Source organism: Eptesicus fuscus, chromosome 19 (genome assembly GCF_027574615.1).
Source record: "Eptesicus fuscus isolate TK198812 chromosome 19, DD_ASM_mEF_20220401, whole genome shotgun sequence".
Lineage (NCBI taxonomy): Eukaryota > Metazoa > Chordata > Mammalia > Chiroptera > Vespertilionidae > Eptesicus > Eptesicus fuscus.
In genome coordinates this window covers 26187285-26207327 of record NC_072491.1, presented here as the reverse complement: position 1 = coordinate 26207327, position 20043 = coordinate 26187285, and the positions used below count along the sequence as shown (strand labels likewise).

At 42.1% G+C, this 20043-nt stretch overlaps 1 protein-coding gene across 2 annotated transcripts in view; it reads right to left on the bottom strand.

Moving 5' to 3' along the window:
* The window catches only part of DEPTOR (DEP domain containing MTOR interacting protein), a 140293-nt gene extending 120523 nt beyond the window's left edge, over nucleotides 1-19770 (bottom strand). The window contains exon 1 of one of the 2 annotated variants that reach the window (XM_028148014.2): nucleotides 19509-19770. In XM_028148014.2, the coding sequence (XP_028003815.2) occupies nucleotides 19509-19627 (119 nt within the window). In that variant the 5' untranslated portion in view covers nucleotides 19628-19770. The remainder of the gene's footprint in view (nucleotides 1-19508) is intronic. The other variant, XM_008143361.3, reaches the window with a different exon arrangement.
* Nucleotides 19771-20043: the final 273 nt, after the last annotated feature.

Below are 20043 nucleotides of genomic sequence, written 5' to 3'. Positions count from 1 at the left end.
GCTTGAGTTTTCTCTGGCAGGGGCTAGAAGGTCAGCATTGGTAGGGTGGGAACAACATGAAAGAACTGAAAATGTCCTGATAATCCCCAAATTCTCACAGTTTTCAAACTCCTCCCTGAGTAAACATTCTCCAGAACTGCTGACATGTAGCCAAACCAACTTCCTCTCCTCCGGGTTCCCCTTTCGAATATGGAATTATCTAACAGCAAAACAACCACCCAAGGTGAAGCTAAAGGGGGCGACAATCAAAGAGATTCCCTCCTGTTAATTAAGCATGTAATTCATCAAATCGTTTTGACCCATGATAAACAAACTGGCCCAACCTATCCTGGTGCATTGGAAGGCTGGTTTCTAAGGAATCCCTGGCCCTAAACCCTACACCTTTCCCTGGAAAGACGTGATTGTAAATTATAAGAAAGTCTTGAGTGATCTGACTGCTCTCCTTGGCTTAAAGCCCACATTAATGCAAAGTCAGCAAACAGCAAACATGTAGACAGAAGTGTTGGCTCCAAGCCCGGCTTCTTGGATTTCACAGATGCTTCTCAATGGGTTTAACTGGAGCTTCTCTCTTTTGTACTCAACACAGACATCAGAAAAATCACACTTTTTACATCACAGTTCCTCGTCAGTACTTGAGTACAAACGATCTGATGCATTTGTACACGTCACCCATTTCGAAGAATAGAAAGCTAAACTCATGAAGGTGCACTGAGATATAAGTTTAATTATTTTTTAATATATATTTTTTTTTATTTCAGAGAGGAAGGGAGGAGAGAAACATCAATGATGAGAGAGAATCATTGATCGATTGCCTCCTGCACGCCCCCCCCCCCCCCAACCCTAGGGCTCAAGCCTGCAACCAGGGCATGTGCCCTGACCAGGAATTGAACCTCGACCTCCTGGCCCACAGGCCAACACTCAACCACTGAGCCATGCTGGCTGGGCAAGCATAATTCTTATTAACAGTGGAGAAAAACTTGCCTCCTTGAAAATCAAAAGTAGCTCCCATTTCCAATTTTTGCAGAAGGGAGGGAGGAAATCGATAAAATAAAACACATGACCTGAAAGACCTTTCTTAGTTGCATTATGTAAGTAAAGAACATCTGCCAACATTCCCAGAAAGTCTGCATCTTAATTATCCCTAAAACAGCTTTGCTTCAACAAAGAGATAACTTTTTCCAGCTTTGGCTGGGACGATATCTGAGTGGAGGTGTTCCTTGGAAAGACATCAAAACCCAAGTAATACAAAAAGCATTTCTCACAATTTGAGCCTGAGTCACTTGCCCTTTTAGTTGAGAGTTCTATTTTATTTCTATTACTGAGCAAATCCTGAATCCTGGTATTCAGGGCATAACTCCCAAATCAGAGGGCAGTGAGGGGTGAGAGTTAAGGGAGGGTCCATATGGGTGCTGAACAGGTAAGTGATCAGCATGGTGGGGAGGTTTACAGGGAAAATTACATTGAAAGCAGCAGAGCCACACATATATGCCAATGTCTCACAACATTTCCCCAGTTGTATCTTTCTTGTGGTTTTTCCGTGGGTACTTTCTTCTCTGTATAAGCTCCCTCTCCCAATTTTATTTCTCCTAAAAGATTGCCTTAGTCACATCGTACCCTGCTTAAAAAACATTCAATGGTTTCTCATCATTGAGCCCAAATTTTCTTTTTGTGGAGGACATGGTGCTTGTCTCCCCAGTACTCAATGAACACTTCTCCATAGTAGCAGCTACAATCCCACCTCTGTCCACAAAGGGAAGCTGACTGACCTAAGATAGTCAGGGTAATGCCATCCTCCTTGCCACAACATTGCAGATGGGTAAGCCTAAGACAGCTGGTGAAGGACTTGCTCTGCTTTCATATCTTGTGAGTCTGGGAGTAAAGATAGTCCAAAAACATGGAAGTTCAAGATGCTTGTTGATCATTGATAGCAGCCAGCCCTTTCTCTTCAGTCTTTATATACATCTTCCATTATACTAGAAGCATGAGGTTTGATCAGGATTCCAGGTCTATTTCCCTTAAGTTCTCTTGATTCTCTCCTTCTCTGTGCATTCGCTTTGCCTTCACAAAATCTTCCTTTTTAGTTATATTTCATAGCTACCGGCACCAATCAAGACTTTAGAGAGTCCAGCTGGCATGCTCAATGATTGGGCATCAACCTATGAACAAGGAGGTCACAGTTAAGATTCCCTGTCAGGGCACATGCTGGGGTTGGGGGCTTGATCCTCAGTAGGGGGTATGCAGGAGGCAGCCAATCAATTAGTTTCTCTCATCATTGATGTTTCTATCTATCTTTCTCTCCCTCTTCCTCCTCTCTGAAATCAAATTGATTCGCTTTGCCTTCACAAATCAAATTGATTTCAGAGAGGAGGAAGAGGGAGAGAAAGATAGAAACATCAATGATGAGAGAAAATAATTGATTGGCTGCCTCCTGCACACCCCCTACTGAGGATCAAGCCCCCAACCCCAGCATGTGCCCTGACAGGGAATCTAACTGTGACCTCCTTGTTCATAGGTTGATGCCCAATCATTGAGCATGCCAGCTGGACTCTCTAAAGTCTTGATTGGTGCCGGTAGCTATTGGTTACTAAAAAGGAAGATTTTGTGAAGGCAAAGCGAATGCACAGAGAAGGAGAGAATCAAGAGAACTTAAGGGAAATAGACCTGGAATCCTGATCAAACCTCATGCTTCTAGTATAATGGAAGATGGCCGCCTCAGAAACCCTTGCAGGACAAGAGGGCTCAATGACAAAAGAGGAACACAAGCCATATACCTAGGATAAGAACTGTGAATCCATGAAGTTTCTACCTAGTTCTTAAATGTAATATTACATAAGCCAAGGAATCCCCTTTATTACTTAAACCACTCTATATACCTTAGTTTCTACCATTATCAGGACTCAATAAAATAAAATACATGTAAATGCTCAGAACAGGACATGACACTTCACTATTTATTATTATTTTATTACTGAATTGTCCAACTATACATCTTTACAACCCACATATAAAAATATATGCCTTGTCCTAACCGGTTTGGGTCAGTGGATAGAGCATCGGCCTGCAGACTGAAAGGTCCCAGGTTTGATTCCAGTCAAGGGCATGTACCTTGGTTGCGGGCACATCCCCAGTAGGAGGTGTGCAGGAGGCAGCTGATCGATGTTTCTCTCACATCGATGTTTCTAACTCTCTATCCCTCTCTGTAAAAAATTAATAAAATATATTTTAAAAAAATAAAAATATATGCCTTGATCACCCTCCTCTGCAATGATTATCATCTCTAACTCTTTTGTCTCCAGGGTCTCTACAAGTTATGAGAAGATCTCTGTATTGGACCACAGCTCATTAGAGAGGAGAAGCAACCCAGAACTGAAGGGCCCATTTCTCACCAGTTTCCCACACTGTAGGCTGTTTGTCACCTCATGGATGCACAGTTCTTATCCTAGGTATATGGCCTGTGGCCCTCTTTTGTCATTGAGCCCTCTTGTCCTGCCGGGGTTTCTGAGGCAGCCATCTTGCATTATTCTAGAAGCATAGCCTCCTTTTCTAAGTGTCCTTCTTGGCTATAATGCCTGACAGCACCTTCAACACTCCCCAGCCTTAGATTTTCAATACTTTCTTTTCAATGTCTCTCAATGTTTATATTTACTGAATTGTGAACGTATGAATTTATTGAACTATATTGTATATATTTTGTAAATTTTAAAATAAAATTTTTGATTGGGAACCAAGATGGCGGCATAGTTAAACAACTAATCTGCTGCCTCACTCAACAATTTCAAAAATACAACTAAAAGACAAAAACGTCTACCACCCAGAACCACGGGAAAGCTGGCTGAGTGGAAGATTTACAACTAAGAAGAGAAAGAAGCACAATCGCTGAAAAGCTGAGGTACGGAGGCACTCGAATCGGGCCGGCGGCGGGCGGCTGGGTGCGCGGCTTTTCTTCAACCCGCAGGGAGACAAGCTCCCGATCACTCTGAAATCCAGTTTCTGGGGACACGCGGGGGACCCAGGCACCTACGGGGAGAAGCTGGACTCTCGGCCATCGGGTCGGAAAGTGAGAGTGACTTTTTTGCAGTGGTGCGCCCAGCAATCATTGTTTACTGCGCTGGAGCGCGGGGCGCAGGGACTTGGAAACGTGGAAAGGCAGAGACAGCTGACGGCAGCCATTGCCGTTGGCCACGCCCCAGCCTAGTGACGCCCTGAGACCCCGCCCAGCCCTGAGGCCCCGCCCGGAGGCCCCGCCCCGCACATTCTACAAACCTGCCCCGGCTCCACACAGCGGCTTTTGCATATAAATGGCCTGTTCTGGAGCAGCTTAACCAACTGCATCTCCAGTCAGACTGCTCCAAAACCGCCCAAGCAAAGGAGGAGAAAACTAGCCCTTGCTGTAGCTCCTGCTAGGGGACACACAGTACACAAGGGTACACCAAGAGTGTCCACCTCAAGTAACTGGGAGGCTGACCCGTTGAACCAATAGGACACCTAGTACACAAAACTACCCTACCAACTTAGGAAAGCAGAGAATATGAGAAGGCAAGGAAACAGATCACAAACCAAAGAAATGGAGGAGAACAAGCGACTGGACATAGAGTTCAAAACCACGGTTATAAGGTTTTTCAAGAATTTCATGGAAAAGGCCGATAAATTCCATGAGGACCAACTAGAAATTAAACATACACTGACTGAGATAAAAAATATTATACAGAGACCCAAAAGCAGACTAGAGGATTGCAAGAATCAACTCAAAGATTTGGAATACAAAGAGGCCAAGGACACTCCTCCAGAGAAGCATGAAGAGAAGAGAATTCAGAAAGTTGAAGATAGTGTAAGAAGCCTTTGGGACAACTTCAAACGTACCAACATCAGAATTATGGGGGTACCAGAAGAAGAGAGAGAGCAAGATGCTGAAAACCTATTTGAAGAAATAATGAATGAAAACTTCCCCCACCTGAGGAAAGAAATAGACTTACAAGTCCAGGAAGCGCACAGAACCCCAAACAAAAGGAATCCAAAGAGGACCACACCAAGACACATCATAATTAAAATGCCAAGAGCAAAAGACAAAGAGAGAATCTTAGAAGCAGCAAGAGAAAAACAGTTAGTTACCTACAAGGGAGCTCCCATACGATTATCAGCTAATTTCTCAACAGAAACCATGCAGGCCAGACGGGAGTGGCAAGAAATATTCAAAGTGATGAATAGCAGGAACCTACAACCAAGACTACTCTACCCAGCAAAGTTATCATTCAGAATTGAAGGGCAGATAAAGAGCTTTGCAGATAAGAAAAAGCTAAAGGAGTTCATCACCACCAAACCAGCATTATATGAAATGCTGAAAGGTATTATTTAAAAAGAGGAAAAAGAAGAAGAAAGATAAAAATTATGAACAACAAATACATATCTATCAACAAGTGAATCTAAAAGTCAAGTGAATTAAAAATCTGAGGAACAGAATAAACTGGTGAACTTAATAGAATCAGGCATAGAATGGGAGTGGATTGATAATTCTCAGGGGGAAAGGGGTGTGGGGAGTATGGGAAGAGACTGGACAAAAATCATACACCTATGGATAAGGACAGCGGGGGGGGGGAGGTAAGGGAAAAGGGGGGGGTAGGAACTGGGTGGTGGGGAGATATGTGGGGAAAAAGGAGAAACAATTGTAATCTGAACAATAAAGATTCATTAAAAAAAATAAAAAATAAAGGAGCAAAAAATTGATGTTACCTAAAAAAAAATAAAAATAAAATAAAATAAAATAAAATAAAATAAAATTTTATACAAAGATATATGAGACATGAGATTCATGTAATATATTTGCCCTTCCCCACCTTGGCACCCACTCCTTTGAGGTACCCATACCTTTATGAAATTAATGTTGCCTCGGGACAAATAGAAGTGAACAAAGGACTCTTGCCTTGAGCAAGGCCAGAAATGTTATTTAAAAATTTACATTCTTTTCATTATTTTTGTAGATGGTTTATCTTTTTTTTTTTTTAATATATTTTATTGATTTTTCACAGAGAGGAAGAGAGAGGAATAGAGAGCTAGAAACATCGATGAGAGAGAAACATCGACCAGCTGCCTCCTGCACACCCCCCACCGGGGATGTGCCCGCAACCAAGGCACATGCCCCTGACCGGAATCGAACCCGGGACCCTTGAGTCCACAGGCCGACGCTCTATCCACTGAGCCAAACCGGTTTCGGCTAGATGGTTTATCTTAACAGTTTTGGAAATCTTGAACCAGGAAAGTGACTGTAAAGTCCCTGATACACAGGTTAAAAGTGTGGTTTTGAAACTCGGAGAGATACAAGTAATCACAGAAGGCAGTCTTCGAAATGAAGGTCCTCCTCCTGTCCGCAGCACCCAGCTCAGTGTCTAGCCTAGGTGGGGTGCAGGGATTGATTATAGAACTAGTGATGCAGCATTGAGAAGGCCCATGCAGGGAATATGTAGGGTGGCAGAGCCCCTCATGCCACTGCTGAATCACCTTTTGGCTTCAAAACATAAATCCCACCTTTCCTTCAGCTTTGCAACATTTCCGCTGAATTTTGGAAAGGAAAAGGAGGCAAGGGAATATGACAATTCACTTATAAATATACTGTCATCCTTCTAAGGAGACAGTATTGTTTCAGAAAAAGTGTAAGAATATATGTACATGGTATCATTTGGTTATTCTATCTGGAAGAGTCACTTCTCTCTCCTACATGGGAAAAAAATGTGATTTTTGTGTTTGCTTTCCAAACACGTAACATCCTATATAATAAAAGCCTAATATGCTAAGTGTCCGGTCAGCCTGTTGGCCGTTCAACCAACCAAAGAGTAATATGCTAATAATATGCTAAGGCCGCTCAACCGCTCACTATGACATGCACTGACCAACAGGGGGCAGGCAGTCAACCGGTCAACCAGTAGCTATGACATGCACTGACCACCAGGGGCCAGACACTCCGACCAGTAGGTTAGCTTGCTGCTGGGGTCCAGCCAGTCGGAACTGAGCAAGAGGGGCCAGACACGCCCTAGAGCCCTCCTGCGGTCCCTCCCCAGCTGGCCAACCTCCCACGTTCCTCCCTGGTCCTGATCGTGCATCGGTGGGGTCCCTCAGCCTGGTCTGCACCCTCTCACAATCCAGAACCCCTCAGGGGATGTAGGAGAGCCGGTTTTGGCCTGACGGCAGAACGACCAGTCACTATGACATGCACTGACCACCAGGGGGGAAGACAATCAATGCAGGAGCTTTCCCTGGTGGTCAGTGCTCTCCCACAGGGGAAGCGCCACTCAGCCAGAAGCCAGGCTCATAGCTGGCGAGTGCAGCGGTGGTGGCAGGAGCCTTTCCTGCCTCTGCAGCAGCACTAAGGATGATGGCTTAGGCCTGTTTCCCAGAGGGAACAAGCATGGTAATATGATAATTGTGGAATCTAATTTGTGGATGACTGATCACTATAAAATTCTTTAAACTTTTCTGTAAGCCATCAGTCGGACATCCCCTGAGGGCTCCCAGACTGCAAGAGGGCGCAGGCCGGGCTGAGGGACCACAACGAGTGCACAAACTTCATGCACTGGACCTCTAGTTTAAAAATAAATGCCATTGTGACTTTAAGATGACAACTTGCAAAATACATGACCATTTCTCTCCAGCTTTTAGTTTTTTCCTTACTGATAAATAGAATGCCTGTCTTTAATACAATGTGGTTTTAGGTCATGAATTCTACTTTGTACCCATGCTAGATAGAATATAGTTTGAGCTCCTCAAGAGTAAGAAGTTTCTCTTATTTCACTTTGTGTCTCTCGTAACAAGTACTGTAATGCTTGACATATAATAGACACTCAATGAATATGAGCTAAGCAAATGAAAAATGGTAACACCCACCTAAAATAAGGTTTGTTTAAAAAAATTCTTGTAAAGTGAGTTGATGTATAATTGTGTGGAAAAGAATTTAAGATTCACAGTTTTGACTTCCTGCACCAAAATTTCACACTTGCAGAAGAATAAAATATTTTTGTTTTTATTGGAGTATTTTATAACATGTTATACTATTCATTTTCTCAAAACAACCTATACTAATGGATTTTTCCCCCTTTCTCAAAGTAAAAGAAAATTATATGAACAAGCAAAAAATTTCTGAAAATGGTAGAAATGGAATATGTGAACTGTAGAATGACCCTTGAGAGATAGAGGTAGAGACAGAAATAGAGAATGTGTGTGTTTTGGGGGGAGATGACTACTTGGGCTTGTGTTGTCCAACTTCCCTAGCCACAATCTCATTGGTTCATGAGCAGGCATGTGACCTAAGCATGAATTTTAGGAATTCTGTTTGAGATCCTAGGTGGAAATGTTCCCTCTCTTCCCCTGGACATTATTATGGGCCAGGTGAGGCCTAAAGTTCATATCCCATCACAGGCTTAAGGATGAAGTCAACTAAAGAAAGAGCTGATACATAAAGGAGCTATATGAGAGAGAGACCCAACAGAACTACCAAGAATGAGTCTCCTGGATTTCCAAATATGGGGGTCAAGTTGTTTAGGTTGATTTTCTGTTTCTTGACCCCAAAGCATTCAAAGATATCTGGATAGGGGTTTTGGTTTCATAGATGTATGTCTTTGTCAATACTCACCAAACGGTGCATTTCATTGTACATAAGTTTTATCTCTTAAAGAACCATAAACAAATAGTGAATACAAGCTAGTAAATTGTATGTTAAAGCTTTTAATTTTTTTTATTGATCGGAGAGAGAGAGGAACATGGATGAGAGAGAAACATCATCAATTAGCTGCCTCTGGCATGCCCCCCACTGGGGATAGAGCCTGCAACCCGGGCATGTGCCATGACTGGGAATCGAACCAGTGATCTCTTGGTTCAGGGGTTGACACTCAACTACTGAGCCACACTGGCTGGGTTGTATGTTAATGGTTTTAGAAGTATATTATTGTCTGCCATTTACTTCAAATGCCTATAAGAGAAAAAAATAATAAGATGACCTGATGAGTGAATAGAAGAAGGGCTATAAGGATAGCTATATACTAGAGCAAGCATGGTAATATGATAATTGTGGAATCTAATTGGTGGATGACTGATCACTATAAAATTCTTTAAACTTTTCTGTATGCTTGAAATTTTTCATAGTAAAATGTTGGAGGAAAAAGCATGAGTTCACTCTTATTCCTTGTATATGGATGTCCTTAAATACTTTGTGATAACTTATGGCTCTGATAAATATGGCATTAGGATAAATGTTCTTTATCAGGGCAGCCAAGGTATATTCATCCTCTTTGATGATGACTTAGGTTATATCTATTGTTATTGATCAGATTCTACAAGCCAGTCATTAATAAGATAAAAATCTAACAAATGTGAAGGAAAATGAGTCATGGGTATGCATTAGATTATTGCCTTAACACCTCAGATCTAAACTGTGTTACATCGGTTCTCAAGGAGAAAATAGAGGAGCATTTGAGATATTCCTCCCCGGAATATGTCAGTTAGGCTCAAATCAACTCTTATTTTAAAAAAGAAGAAAGTAGTACATTAAGTAGGAGTTTTGGTAAAGTTCTATTTTATCTTATTTTAATGATTTTTTTAGAGAGAGAGAAACATCAGTTTGTTGTTCCACCTGGCCATGCATTCATTGGTTGATTCTTGTATGTGCCCTTACTGGGAATCGAAACCACAACCTTGGCATATTGGAATGATGCTCTACCAACTGAGCCACCCAGCCAAGACTGATAAAGTTATATTTCATCAACCTTATTATTGCTTAACTAAAGATGATACAAGGGGCACTTTATACCTCTATGTAAAATAGCCATATATCACCACAGGGAATAAATCCTTGCTTTTTTTTTCAGGGAAAATATTCTGTGAAAGTCACTTTTGATAATGGAAAAGTTAAAGAGTAAAGGTAAGTAGAATTAAAAAAAAAATACATTCAATGAAGACAGGACCTAAGTTTACACCATTCTCTTTCTTCCTGTGGAAGAGGAAAGAAATTGGGAAGCAAAACAGAATTTCTACAATTCAAAAAATTCATGCTATTCTGGGCTCAATTTATGTGCCTGAAAATAGTGTGCAAAATTTATAAATAGAATTACTTTTTTAAAATATGTTTTTATTGAGTTTTAGATAAAGAGAGAGGAAAAGAGAGATAGAAACATCAATGGGCTGTACACACAGCCTACTGGGGATTAAGCCCACCCCCAGCAATGTTTCAGCTTAGATATTTTTCTGCTCTACCTTCTGATCCACTAATTCTCTTTTCAGCTATGTCTAATCCATTATTAAAATATATCCATTGAAGACCGAGAATCAAACTGGGGACTCCCAGGAACCTCTTGGTCCATGGATGGACACTCAATCCACTGAGCCACAACGACTGGGAGAGAATTGCATTTTAAATAGCAAATTAACCCAGGATCTTCAATAGAAATACATACTAAATTTTTTTCTAACATGGAAAAAAATGATCCTTTTTCAATATATTTGCTTTATAAATTTGTCCTTTCATATGTTGGTTGTTCTTAGACCAGCCCATAATTGCGTACATATCTCTACACTTCCTTCTTCCAAATCCTCCTTGCTTTTTCTGCCAAGATGCCACTCATAGTGTATTCTTTCAGAATTTCACAACTTGTTAGAAAATGGCCAAACTTCACAGATAATAAAAATGCAGCAACTAACCTAAGCTTAATGAAACTAGGACAGCATGAAATGAGACTTTCTTAATGAAAGAATGTACATCAGAATGTTAATTTGTTTTTTTGTGTGTTTTTTTTTAATATATTTTATTGATTTTTTTACAGAGAGGAAGGGAGAGAGATAATCAGAAACATCGATGAGAGAGAAACATCGACCAGCTGCCTCCTGCACACCCCCCACCGGAGATGGGCCCGCAAACAAGGTACATGCCCTTGACCGGAATCGAACCTGGGACCCCTCAGTCCACAGGCTGATGCTCCATCCACTGAGCCAAACCGGTCTTGGCCAGAATGTTAATTTGTTTATCTCACCTTAAATCAAGATCAGAGTAGCTAGTGAGCATTCTGGGCTAAAACTGGTCCTTCTGAATCCTGCCTGATCTGCCACAAAACACACGGTTCAGTTCTCTGTAGCTGCAATACATGGTAGTTTTGCCACCCAACGGAGAGCCCCACAGAGCTGGATGAACTAAATAAGGCCAAGACTTCAATTGGTGTTGGGCCATGGCTTGGAATCTCTGGGCAAATAACAGAACCAAAATCTGTAGGTCCTAATATTGTGGAAGGACATGCTAAATCTTTTGTTAACATAGAAAAAAAATTACCCCTTCTTTAATATATTTGCAGCAGGATTCAAACAAATAAGCACAAAAAACGGCAATAACAGAACCACAAGTAGCAGCTGAGGCTTAAGAGTGGCAAGCTTTGAGCCCTTCCCAATGACACTAGCTGCTAACTACCTCCTCCTCTGCAGCTGCCATGGGTTTCCCTGAGCTGGGGGCCCTGGCATTTGTCCTCTCTTGCCACACCCTAGCACAAGCTGAGGATCTGAAAACTGTACATAGGAAAGACTATCTTGTTCCACACTCCCAGTGGGTTTTCTCTCTCTTCATCTCACTTCTCCTATCCAGCCTAAAATGTGTTTTCAAATCTACAGGGGGAAAAAAAAAAGACTCTGTGCAGACCTGAGTAGTCGATATTTTCCCTGAACTCTTCCAGGATGGCACCATCCCAGACAGCCCTAATGAAAATAGCTCCTATTGCCCCTCCTGGCAGTGCCACTGGGAACAGCTGCTTGCAAGCATGCTGTCTGACCCACTAAGCTCTCTGTCCCCACCCTGTCTCCAATGTTGTTCTCCAAGTACCTAATAACCCATGAAAACAGTTACTGACATAAGCTTCCAAGTTTGGTTAAGGCTGATAAATATTGGAACAAGGATCTCAGATATAGAGCCCTGTCCTCCTTGGTAGATAATGAGAGGAATAAAGAAAAGTGTGACGACTTTACATAAGAATAAGTGCATATGGGTATAAAATAATTCCACCATCATTTATTGAGCACTTACTAAGTGTCTTCCATTTGCATGATGTTTTTTGCAAGGGACAAAGTACCGTATTTTCCGGCGTATAAGACGACCCCCACCTTTTCCAGTTAAAATATAGAGTTTGGGATATACCCGCCCTATAAGATGACACCCGGCGTATAAGACGACCCCCGACTTTTGAGAAGCTTTTCCTGGGTTAAAAAGTCATCTTATACGCCGGAAAATACAGTACTTCCGCATGCTCTCTCTCCAGGTAACAAGAATTAACTGTGAGCTTGCTCTGTGCCAGAACTGTGCTCGCTGGCCTCAATTACAATTTGTGAAGCAGAAAAGATAGTCACAGGAGCAGGGTATGTATGTTGGAAAAGCCTCTGGTTCAAAGGCAATTCAACACTCTACACCAGACCTCTCTGCATTGACTCCAAATACAGTGACTGTCCATTTTCTAAAGCTACCCCTCACCCCCACCCCGTCACCCTGCTTTAATCTGAACAGGTAGTAATTTCCCGACTCCAGGATAGACATTCTCTCCTGTTTAGAAGAATAAAGGTGTATTTCTTCCATTTGGATCCTGAGATTTCAGTGAGAGCTCTGGGCAGTAGCTTTTCAGCTATTTCCTGCTATTTCTAGGCAGTTAACAGTGTCTGGTAGAGCTGAGCTTCCATATTAAAAGTCACCATTAGGGGCTGTCCCCTAAGACATTCTCTATGACAACCTAAAGCTCCTAAAGTTCAAAGTGCAGTAAAATGAACTGATTCTCTTTTTTTCTATTCTGTATGCTCTAAATTCCGCATCTTAGATTTATTTTATTGTAGCTTGGTCTTTGGTTCAATGAGTTGGTTTTTACCTTTTATCTGCATACAGCATTAACACATGAAAAGCAAACTCCGAAAAGCAACTCAACATTTATTGAATGAGTTTCTAGGAAAAAGGCACTAGCATGGCTATAAGAGTCTGGAAAGGCAGTCTGTTATAACAAAAAAATCTAACAATTTGAAGGAACTGCAATTTCCTACAACTTAGCTAAAACTCATTGCTTAGTAAATTGCTTTTAGGGAACCAGCTCTAGTGATTGGAAGAGATTGTGGCAGTTAGCATATTTAGACTAGGTAGCTCTACATAATTGAAATGCTTGAAACGTTTTCTCTTCATTAAGCATTTCTCATTACATTCTTAATACTCTTCCCCACGTCACAGCTGGCAAAATAGTAAACTGCAATTTATCTTCCCATTATAATGATTACAAAATGAGAAGGAATACATAGATCAAATTAAGTTTTCAAAACCACGTGGCAAGGAAGACCTGGCTAATAGTTAGTAGAGAAAAGTGACCATTCTATCTTGTCAAAACATAAACACTTCTAGGAATAAATTCTATTTTTCCCAACAGAATGGAAAAAGCATTTGCCTACTTGTTTGTTTGCAAGAGTTGTCACAGTAGAATGTGATAGTCGTATAATTGTGTTTTACATCTGTCTTGCCATTACATTTTTAACCCTTTAAATCACTAGTTGAGGACACCATTAAATTGCAGTCTAGCATGTTGCTTATAAGCAGGGACTCCCAGCTCTCTCACTTTCTGGCTGAATAATCTATGGCTAGTTAGTTTAAATGCTCCATTCCTCAGTTTTCTCATCTGTAAAATGAGGGTAATAAAAGTTGCTAAAAGGATTAAAATAGATAGATAGATAGATAGATAGATAGAGATAGATAGATAGATAGATAGATAGACAGACAGACAGTTAGAAGAGTCCTTGGCGGGTAATAAATGCCATATACCAGTAAGTGTTATAGTTATTATCATGCTTACCATTAGCACAAAAAGCACAGTGATATTGTTGGGCTTCTTTATCTAACTGCTCTATTATAAATCACTTCCTTGTCAAATATCTCTGAGATTAGCTTATAGAATAAACATGAGGTGGATTTTGGATGTCATAATTAGAATCTTATGATTGCATAGGCAAATTTCCAGTGAAAAGATTTCTACATAAAATATAAAAAAACTAATGATTTGAAAAGTCATAGTATAAAATCCCACTAATATGAAGGATTTATATATGACTCTCTTCAAATTAAGAATGTTCTGAGAAGGTTTTCTTGACTATTTGTGGCACCTTCTCTTTGTTTTGTATCAAGAATAATACTATAAAAATATATATATGTAAAATGTCAGTCCCTTCTGGTGTGGTAATAATGGGCTACTGAGTTAATGATAAATATTACTGCATTCTTTGGCCAATGAAAAAAGAAAGCAAAAAGGTTAACAAGTTTAAATATTTTAGCTTTCATCACTCTAATGTGTTATCCAAATGCATTTTTGTAATAGTTTTATTGAGATATAATTCACATACCACACACTCCATCAATTTAATGTGATATTTCGATGGTTTTAAGTACATCCACAGTTATGTAAATCATCACCTCAACCAAGTTTAGAACACTTTCATCATTCTAAAAGGAAATTCTATTACCCATCAGCAATCACTCTCCATCACCCTCCTACTGCCACGGGCAACCACTGTTTATCTCTATAGGTTCACCTGATCTGAAAGTTCCATATAAATGGTATGTGTCCTTTTGTGTCTGACTCCTTTCACTTAGCATAATGTTTTCAAGGGCCTCCATGTTGTAGCATTATATCAGCACTTTATTCTTTTTTTTATTGTCAAACTAGAGGCCTGGTGCACAAATTTGTGCATGGGTGGCATATGGCCGGCCCCAACCCCGATGGGGGGGATCAGTGGCAGGGATAGCTGTGGGGAGGGGTCACAGGCAGTTGGCCTGCCAGCTCCACCCCCTGGTCGAACTCCTGGTCGAGGGGACAATATGCATATTAGCCTTTTATTATATAGGATAATATTCCATTGTATGGATATACCACACATTGTTTAGCCATTCATCAATTGATAGACATTTGAGTTATTTCTATGATTGGCTATTATGTACAATGCTGCTGTGAAAATTTGTTTACAAATTTTGACATACGTTTTCATTTCTCTTGAATATATATATCTAGGAGTAAAACTGCTGGGTCATGTGGTAACTCTATGTTTAATCTTTAAGAAAATTCCAGGCTATTTTCCAAGTGGCTGCATCATTTTACCTTTCCACCAGCACTGTATAAGGGTTCAAATTTCCCCATACCCTTGCCAATACTTACTATGTTTTGTTTTGTTTTTTATTATAGCCATCCTGGGAATGTGAAGTGGTATCCAAATGCATTTTTTAGATGTAAAAACATGGAAATACATTGGGTGAGGAAGACAGTATTTTATGACAAGGGGAAGCATGAAGAGATTAGGAAAAGGAAGCAGGAAATGTTTTTAAGTCGTTACTCGATTTCATGTCCTCAGGCAACCACCTGCTCTATTCAAAGGGTCAGGAGTGTGGACAGCCCTCAATTTCACATCTGGAGATTATAATAATCATAACAACTAATCAGTGTATTGATTTATTTTGCAATGTTCCTTTCCATGTTATATTCCATTGGAACCAATACCACAAACCTTATATGGGAGGATATCATTATTCCCATTCTGCAGGTAAGGGCACTAAGACTCAGAATGCCTAATTGACTTGTCCCCCAAAAAGGTAGTTAAAAATAATATGTACATACATACATAAATAAATAAAATTCACAGAGCTGGGCCTGGAAGCCAACTTTTTAAAAATATATATTTTATTGATTTTTTACAGAGAGGAAGGGAGAGGGATAGAGAGTTAGAAACATCGATGAGAGAGAAACATCGATCAGCTGCCTCCTGCACACTCCCTACTGGGTATGTGCCGGCAACCAAGGTACATGCCCTTGACCAGAATCAAACCTGGGACCCTTGAGTCCACAGGCTGATGCTCTATCCACTGAGCCAAACCGGTTAGGGCTGGAAGTCAACTTTTTTATTGACTTCAGAGACAGAGAAAGAGAAACATTGATATGAAAAATATTGATCAGTTGCTTCCCAAATGTGCCCAACCAGGGATTGAACCCACAAATTGGGCATGTGCTCTGACTAGGAATCAAATCCACCACCTTCTCTTGTAGGGAATAATGCTCCAACCGAGCCACATTGACCAGGGCGGAAACCAATTTTTGTATTTCAAATCCCAATCCTTAGTTTCTTCTTTCCTTATCATCTTCATTTACCTCATTTTTGGTGACCCAGAAAGTAATGAATAAGCAAAAGGGCAAAAAAGAAGTTGTGTATGTATGAAGCAATTAGACGTAGGAAACCTGCACATCACTAAGTCCCCACAATCAGACTGTGCGAGAGCAGCTAGGGGCATAAAACCAAGTGTGACAGTGACAGCAAGGATGACTGCAAGCCCACTCCTTTATGAGAGGCAAGAAGCCAGGGCAAAAGGCCACTTAAATCCCTGAATTCTAGAGATATATATTGATTTCAGAGAGGGAGAGATAAAAACATCAATGATGACAGAGAATCATTGATCGGCTGCCTCTTGCACGCCCCACACTGGGGATTGAGCCTGAAACCCAGGCTCGTGCCCTGACCAGGAATTGAACAATGCCCTCCTGGTTCATAGGTCGACGCTCAACCACTGAGCCATGCCGGCTGGGCTGGATATTATATTAACTGTATTTACATTAGTATATTTAATTATACACACTAGTCATTCAAATATTTATTGAGTAATTATTATGTACCAGGCACAGTGCTAAGATGAGATTTTAAAAAGCAATGACTATAGGCCTGGTCAGGTGGCTCAGTTGATTAGAATGTCATCCCATACACCACAAGGTTGCAGGTCAATTCCAGGTCAGGGCACATAACTAGGTTGAGGTTCCATCCCCAGTCGGGGTGCATACAGGAGACAACCCATGGATGTTTCTCTCTCACATTGATGTCTCTCTCTCTCTCTTTCTCTCTCTCTCTCTCTCTCTCTCTCTCTCTCTCTCTCTCTCTCTCTCTCTCTCTCTTTATCTCTCTCCTTCTCTCTCTCTCTCACCACCCCCTTCCATGTGCTCTAAAAAAAAAAAATCAATGAAAACATATCCTCAGGTGAGAATTTTAAAAAAGCAATGACTAGCCAAAACCGGTTTGGCTCAGTGGGTAGAGCGTCGGCCTGCGGACTGAAAGGTCCCAGGTTCGATTCCGGTCAAGGACATGTACCTTGGTTGCAGGCACATCCCCAGTAGGGGGTGTGCAGGAGGCAGCTGATCGATGATTCTCTCTCATCGATGTTTCTAACTCTCTATCCCTCTCTCTTCCTCTCTGTAAAAAATCAATAAAATATATATATATATTTTTAAAAAGCAATGACTATAAATAGCTAACATTTACTAAGCCTTTTACATATAGCATCTCATTTAATCCCCACAAAATTCCTGCAAAAGAAATGGAAACTGAGGCATGGAGAAGTGAAGTCAATTGTCCCAAAGTCACTAGTAAAAGGCAGAGGCAGAATAAGAGCTGAGGCAGCCTGTTTCCATACCTGCTCTCTTCACCACCACCCAATCCTTCCTGCCAGACCTTGTTCGGCTGGAAGTCACATGTGGTGACACACAGAGACTAATAATACTAATTAATTTCAGCAACCATTTGTTGAATGTTCATTAATACATGGAGCCCAGGGGCAAATTCTCACAAGTCCAAGAAGTACTTACCTTCATTAACATTTCAGAGGAGGAAAGAGTTTCAAAGAAGTAAATTAACTTGTCCAAGGTTGCAGAGCTATAATAGCTAATGCAGATCTGGTGCTTACTGTGTATATACCAGGCACTGTTCTAAGCACTAATTTATCTAATCCCCAAAACATCACTATGAGGTAGGTTCCATTATTACCCATCATTCTTAGTTAAGAAACTGGTCCAGGATCCCACTCTAGTAAGTGGCAAACCCAGGACTCACACTGGCTTAAAGTCATTATCAAAACAAAATGCTGTCTCTTGGCTAAGAAGTAGCAGAGCAGAAATTCAAACCCAGTCTAACTCGTGAGTAAGAGAGAACTCTGTCTTCTTACCAACATGCTAAGCATGGCCCTCCTGCCTGCTATAAATATGGAGGGGTGCTAGGGAAGATAGAAGTAAAGAGTTCTAGGGACTCTCCAGAAAGGAGCATTTAAGCTGCATTTTGAAGGTAAAAGTAAGTATTGGACAAAGGCAGGCACCATGCAATTTATTATTTTATTTTATTTATTTTTTGCAATTTATTATTTTAAAGGAAATTATATGTATCCAATTGAGGACTTAGAAAAAGACGATGTAGTTTCAGATTGAATTATAAAATCTTTACTGTGTTTTAATTTTTCAATGAGAAATATTCTTGATGAAGGAAAACAAGGTTTTGTTCACTTAAATTTGGCTATACATTAAAAACCATCAAGGAATAGAAATGGGCAGTTTTTGTAACGTTAAACTCCATTAATTCTGACTTCCAATATTTACTTCCTCAATCGAAGTGCTGCAAGCAGGGTGATTTGCAAACCCTAGGAATCTCTGCAAGATTTTCTCTCCTTCAGATCTGAAACACAGCGTTCAGAAACCAGAATGAGCCTGGAGATTCAAATCAAGAACTAGAAGGAACCAGTGTGCGCGTCGTTCCCGCGGGGCTAGAGACCGGCAGGCAACTTGTGGCTCAAATGCTGCAGAACCAGGGTTTTTTTTTTCCCTAAGCAAACTGATTTATGACCCCAAGGAGGGCAGCTGCAGAACCGGTCAGACCGTAAGTACAATTCTCAAACATGAATCCAAGAAGAAGGTCCAGGATGAGATGGGAATGGTAAGGTGAGGTTAGTTCTGGGGGGAAACTGCCTGTCCTGGGTGATACCCTTCAAATCCTAATTCTTGCAGCAGCCAGGCCAATGGACTCAGCAGCCCAAAATGTGCGCGCTGGGGGAGTTGACACCGCAGCAGGGCAGCGGGACAAGGTGTCTCCACGCCCCCTTGCGGACCTAAATGAGGGCTGATGAGATCGTGCCTACTTCAGGATAGGTACAGGGTCTCCAAAATGTTCTCAGTTTAACCCTCACAACCACCTTTCCAGAGAGTCGCCGCGATCAGCTCCATTTTACAGACGAAATGCCGAGGCTCAGAGAAGTGAAGCAAGACTTGCCAACAAAAAAAAGGAAAACCTTAAATGAAGACGATCGTTGGACTGGTTCCCTTTTCCTAGGAGTAAAGAGATGGGGGCTGGGGCTGCTGGGGGGCCCCACACTGACCCCTCTGGCTCTCTAGGCGGATTAGGAACCGGCTGTCAACTGGGAGGCCTGGCAGCGTCCAGGTGCCTGGGAAGAGGGAGCGCGCGCTGAGGGCGCAGGGCGCACGGCGCACCACCCGCTCGCCTGCGTCCGCCTCTAGAACCCGGCGCCGGTGCCGCAGGGCGCCACGCGGGACGATCCACGCGCCCGCAGCCGTCCCGGAGCCCCACGCGAGTCACCGGCCACGAGCCACGGCGCGTGCGCGCGGGACTGCTGCGGGCACAGGTTGGCACTGCCACCGCGAGCCCACCGGCACTGCCCCACGCCTTACCGTAGTTGCTCCCCGGTGACCAGGACCTCAGCCATGCGCTCCAGCTCCCTTTGCTGCGCCCCGCCACTCCCGCTGGGGCTGCTGTCGCTGCCGCCGCTGCCGGCGCTGCCGCCCTCCATGCTCGGGGCCGCGTCGCTACCACTGTCTTCGCTGGCCGCCGGGTTTGGGTGTTAAATCAGTCTGCCCACACCGAGGCCTCGCCCGCCATATTTGTTAGGGGCAATCCCGTTGCTCACGCGCGATTGGCTGGAAAGGGAATCCCTGTGGGTAGGCTGAGGTGCTAGGCAAGTCTGTTCCTGGAACTCCAGCTTGGGGGCGTGGCCGGAGCCCCGCGTGGTCGGGGGGCGTGGCCGAGGGAGGAAAATATAAACATCTGGGCGGGGCACCGCTGCGTTTTGTGTGCTGGTGAAGGTTGGATTAGGTGAGCTTCTGCTGTGGGACCCCTAGGACAGGCTGAGAGGTGACTAAACAAGTGTGAAGGTATTTTGATTATACTTTCCATGCCCCAAATTGCTAAAAAGTAAAAAAATAAATA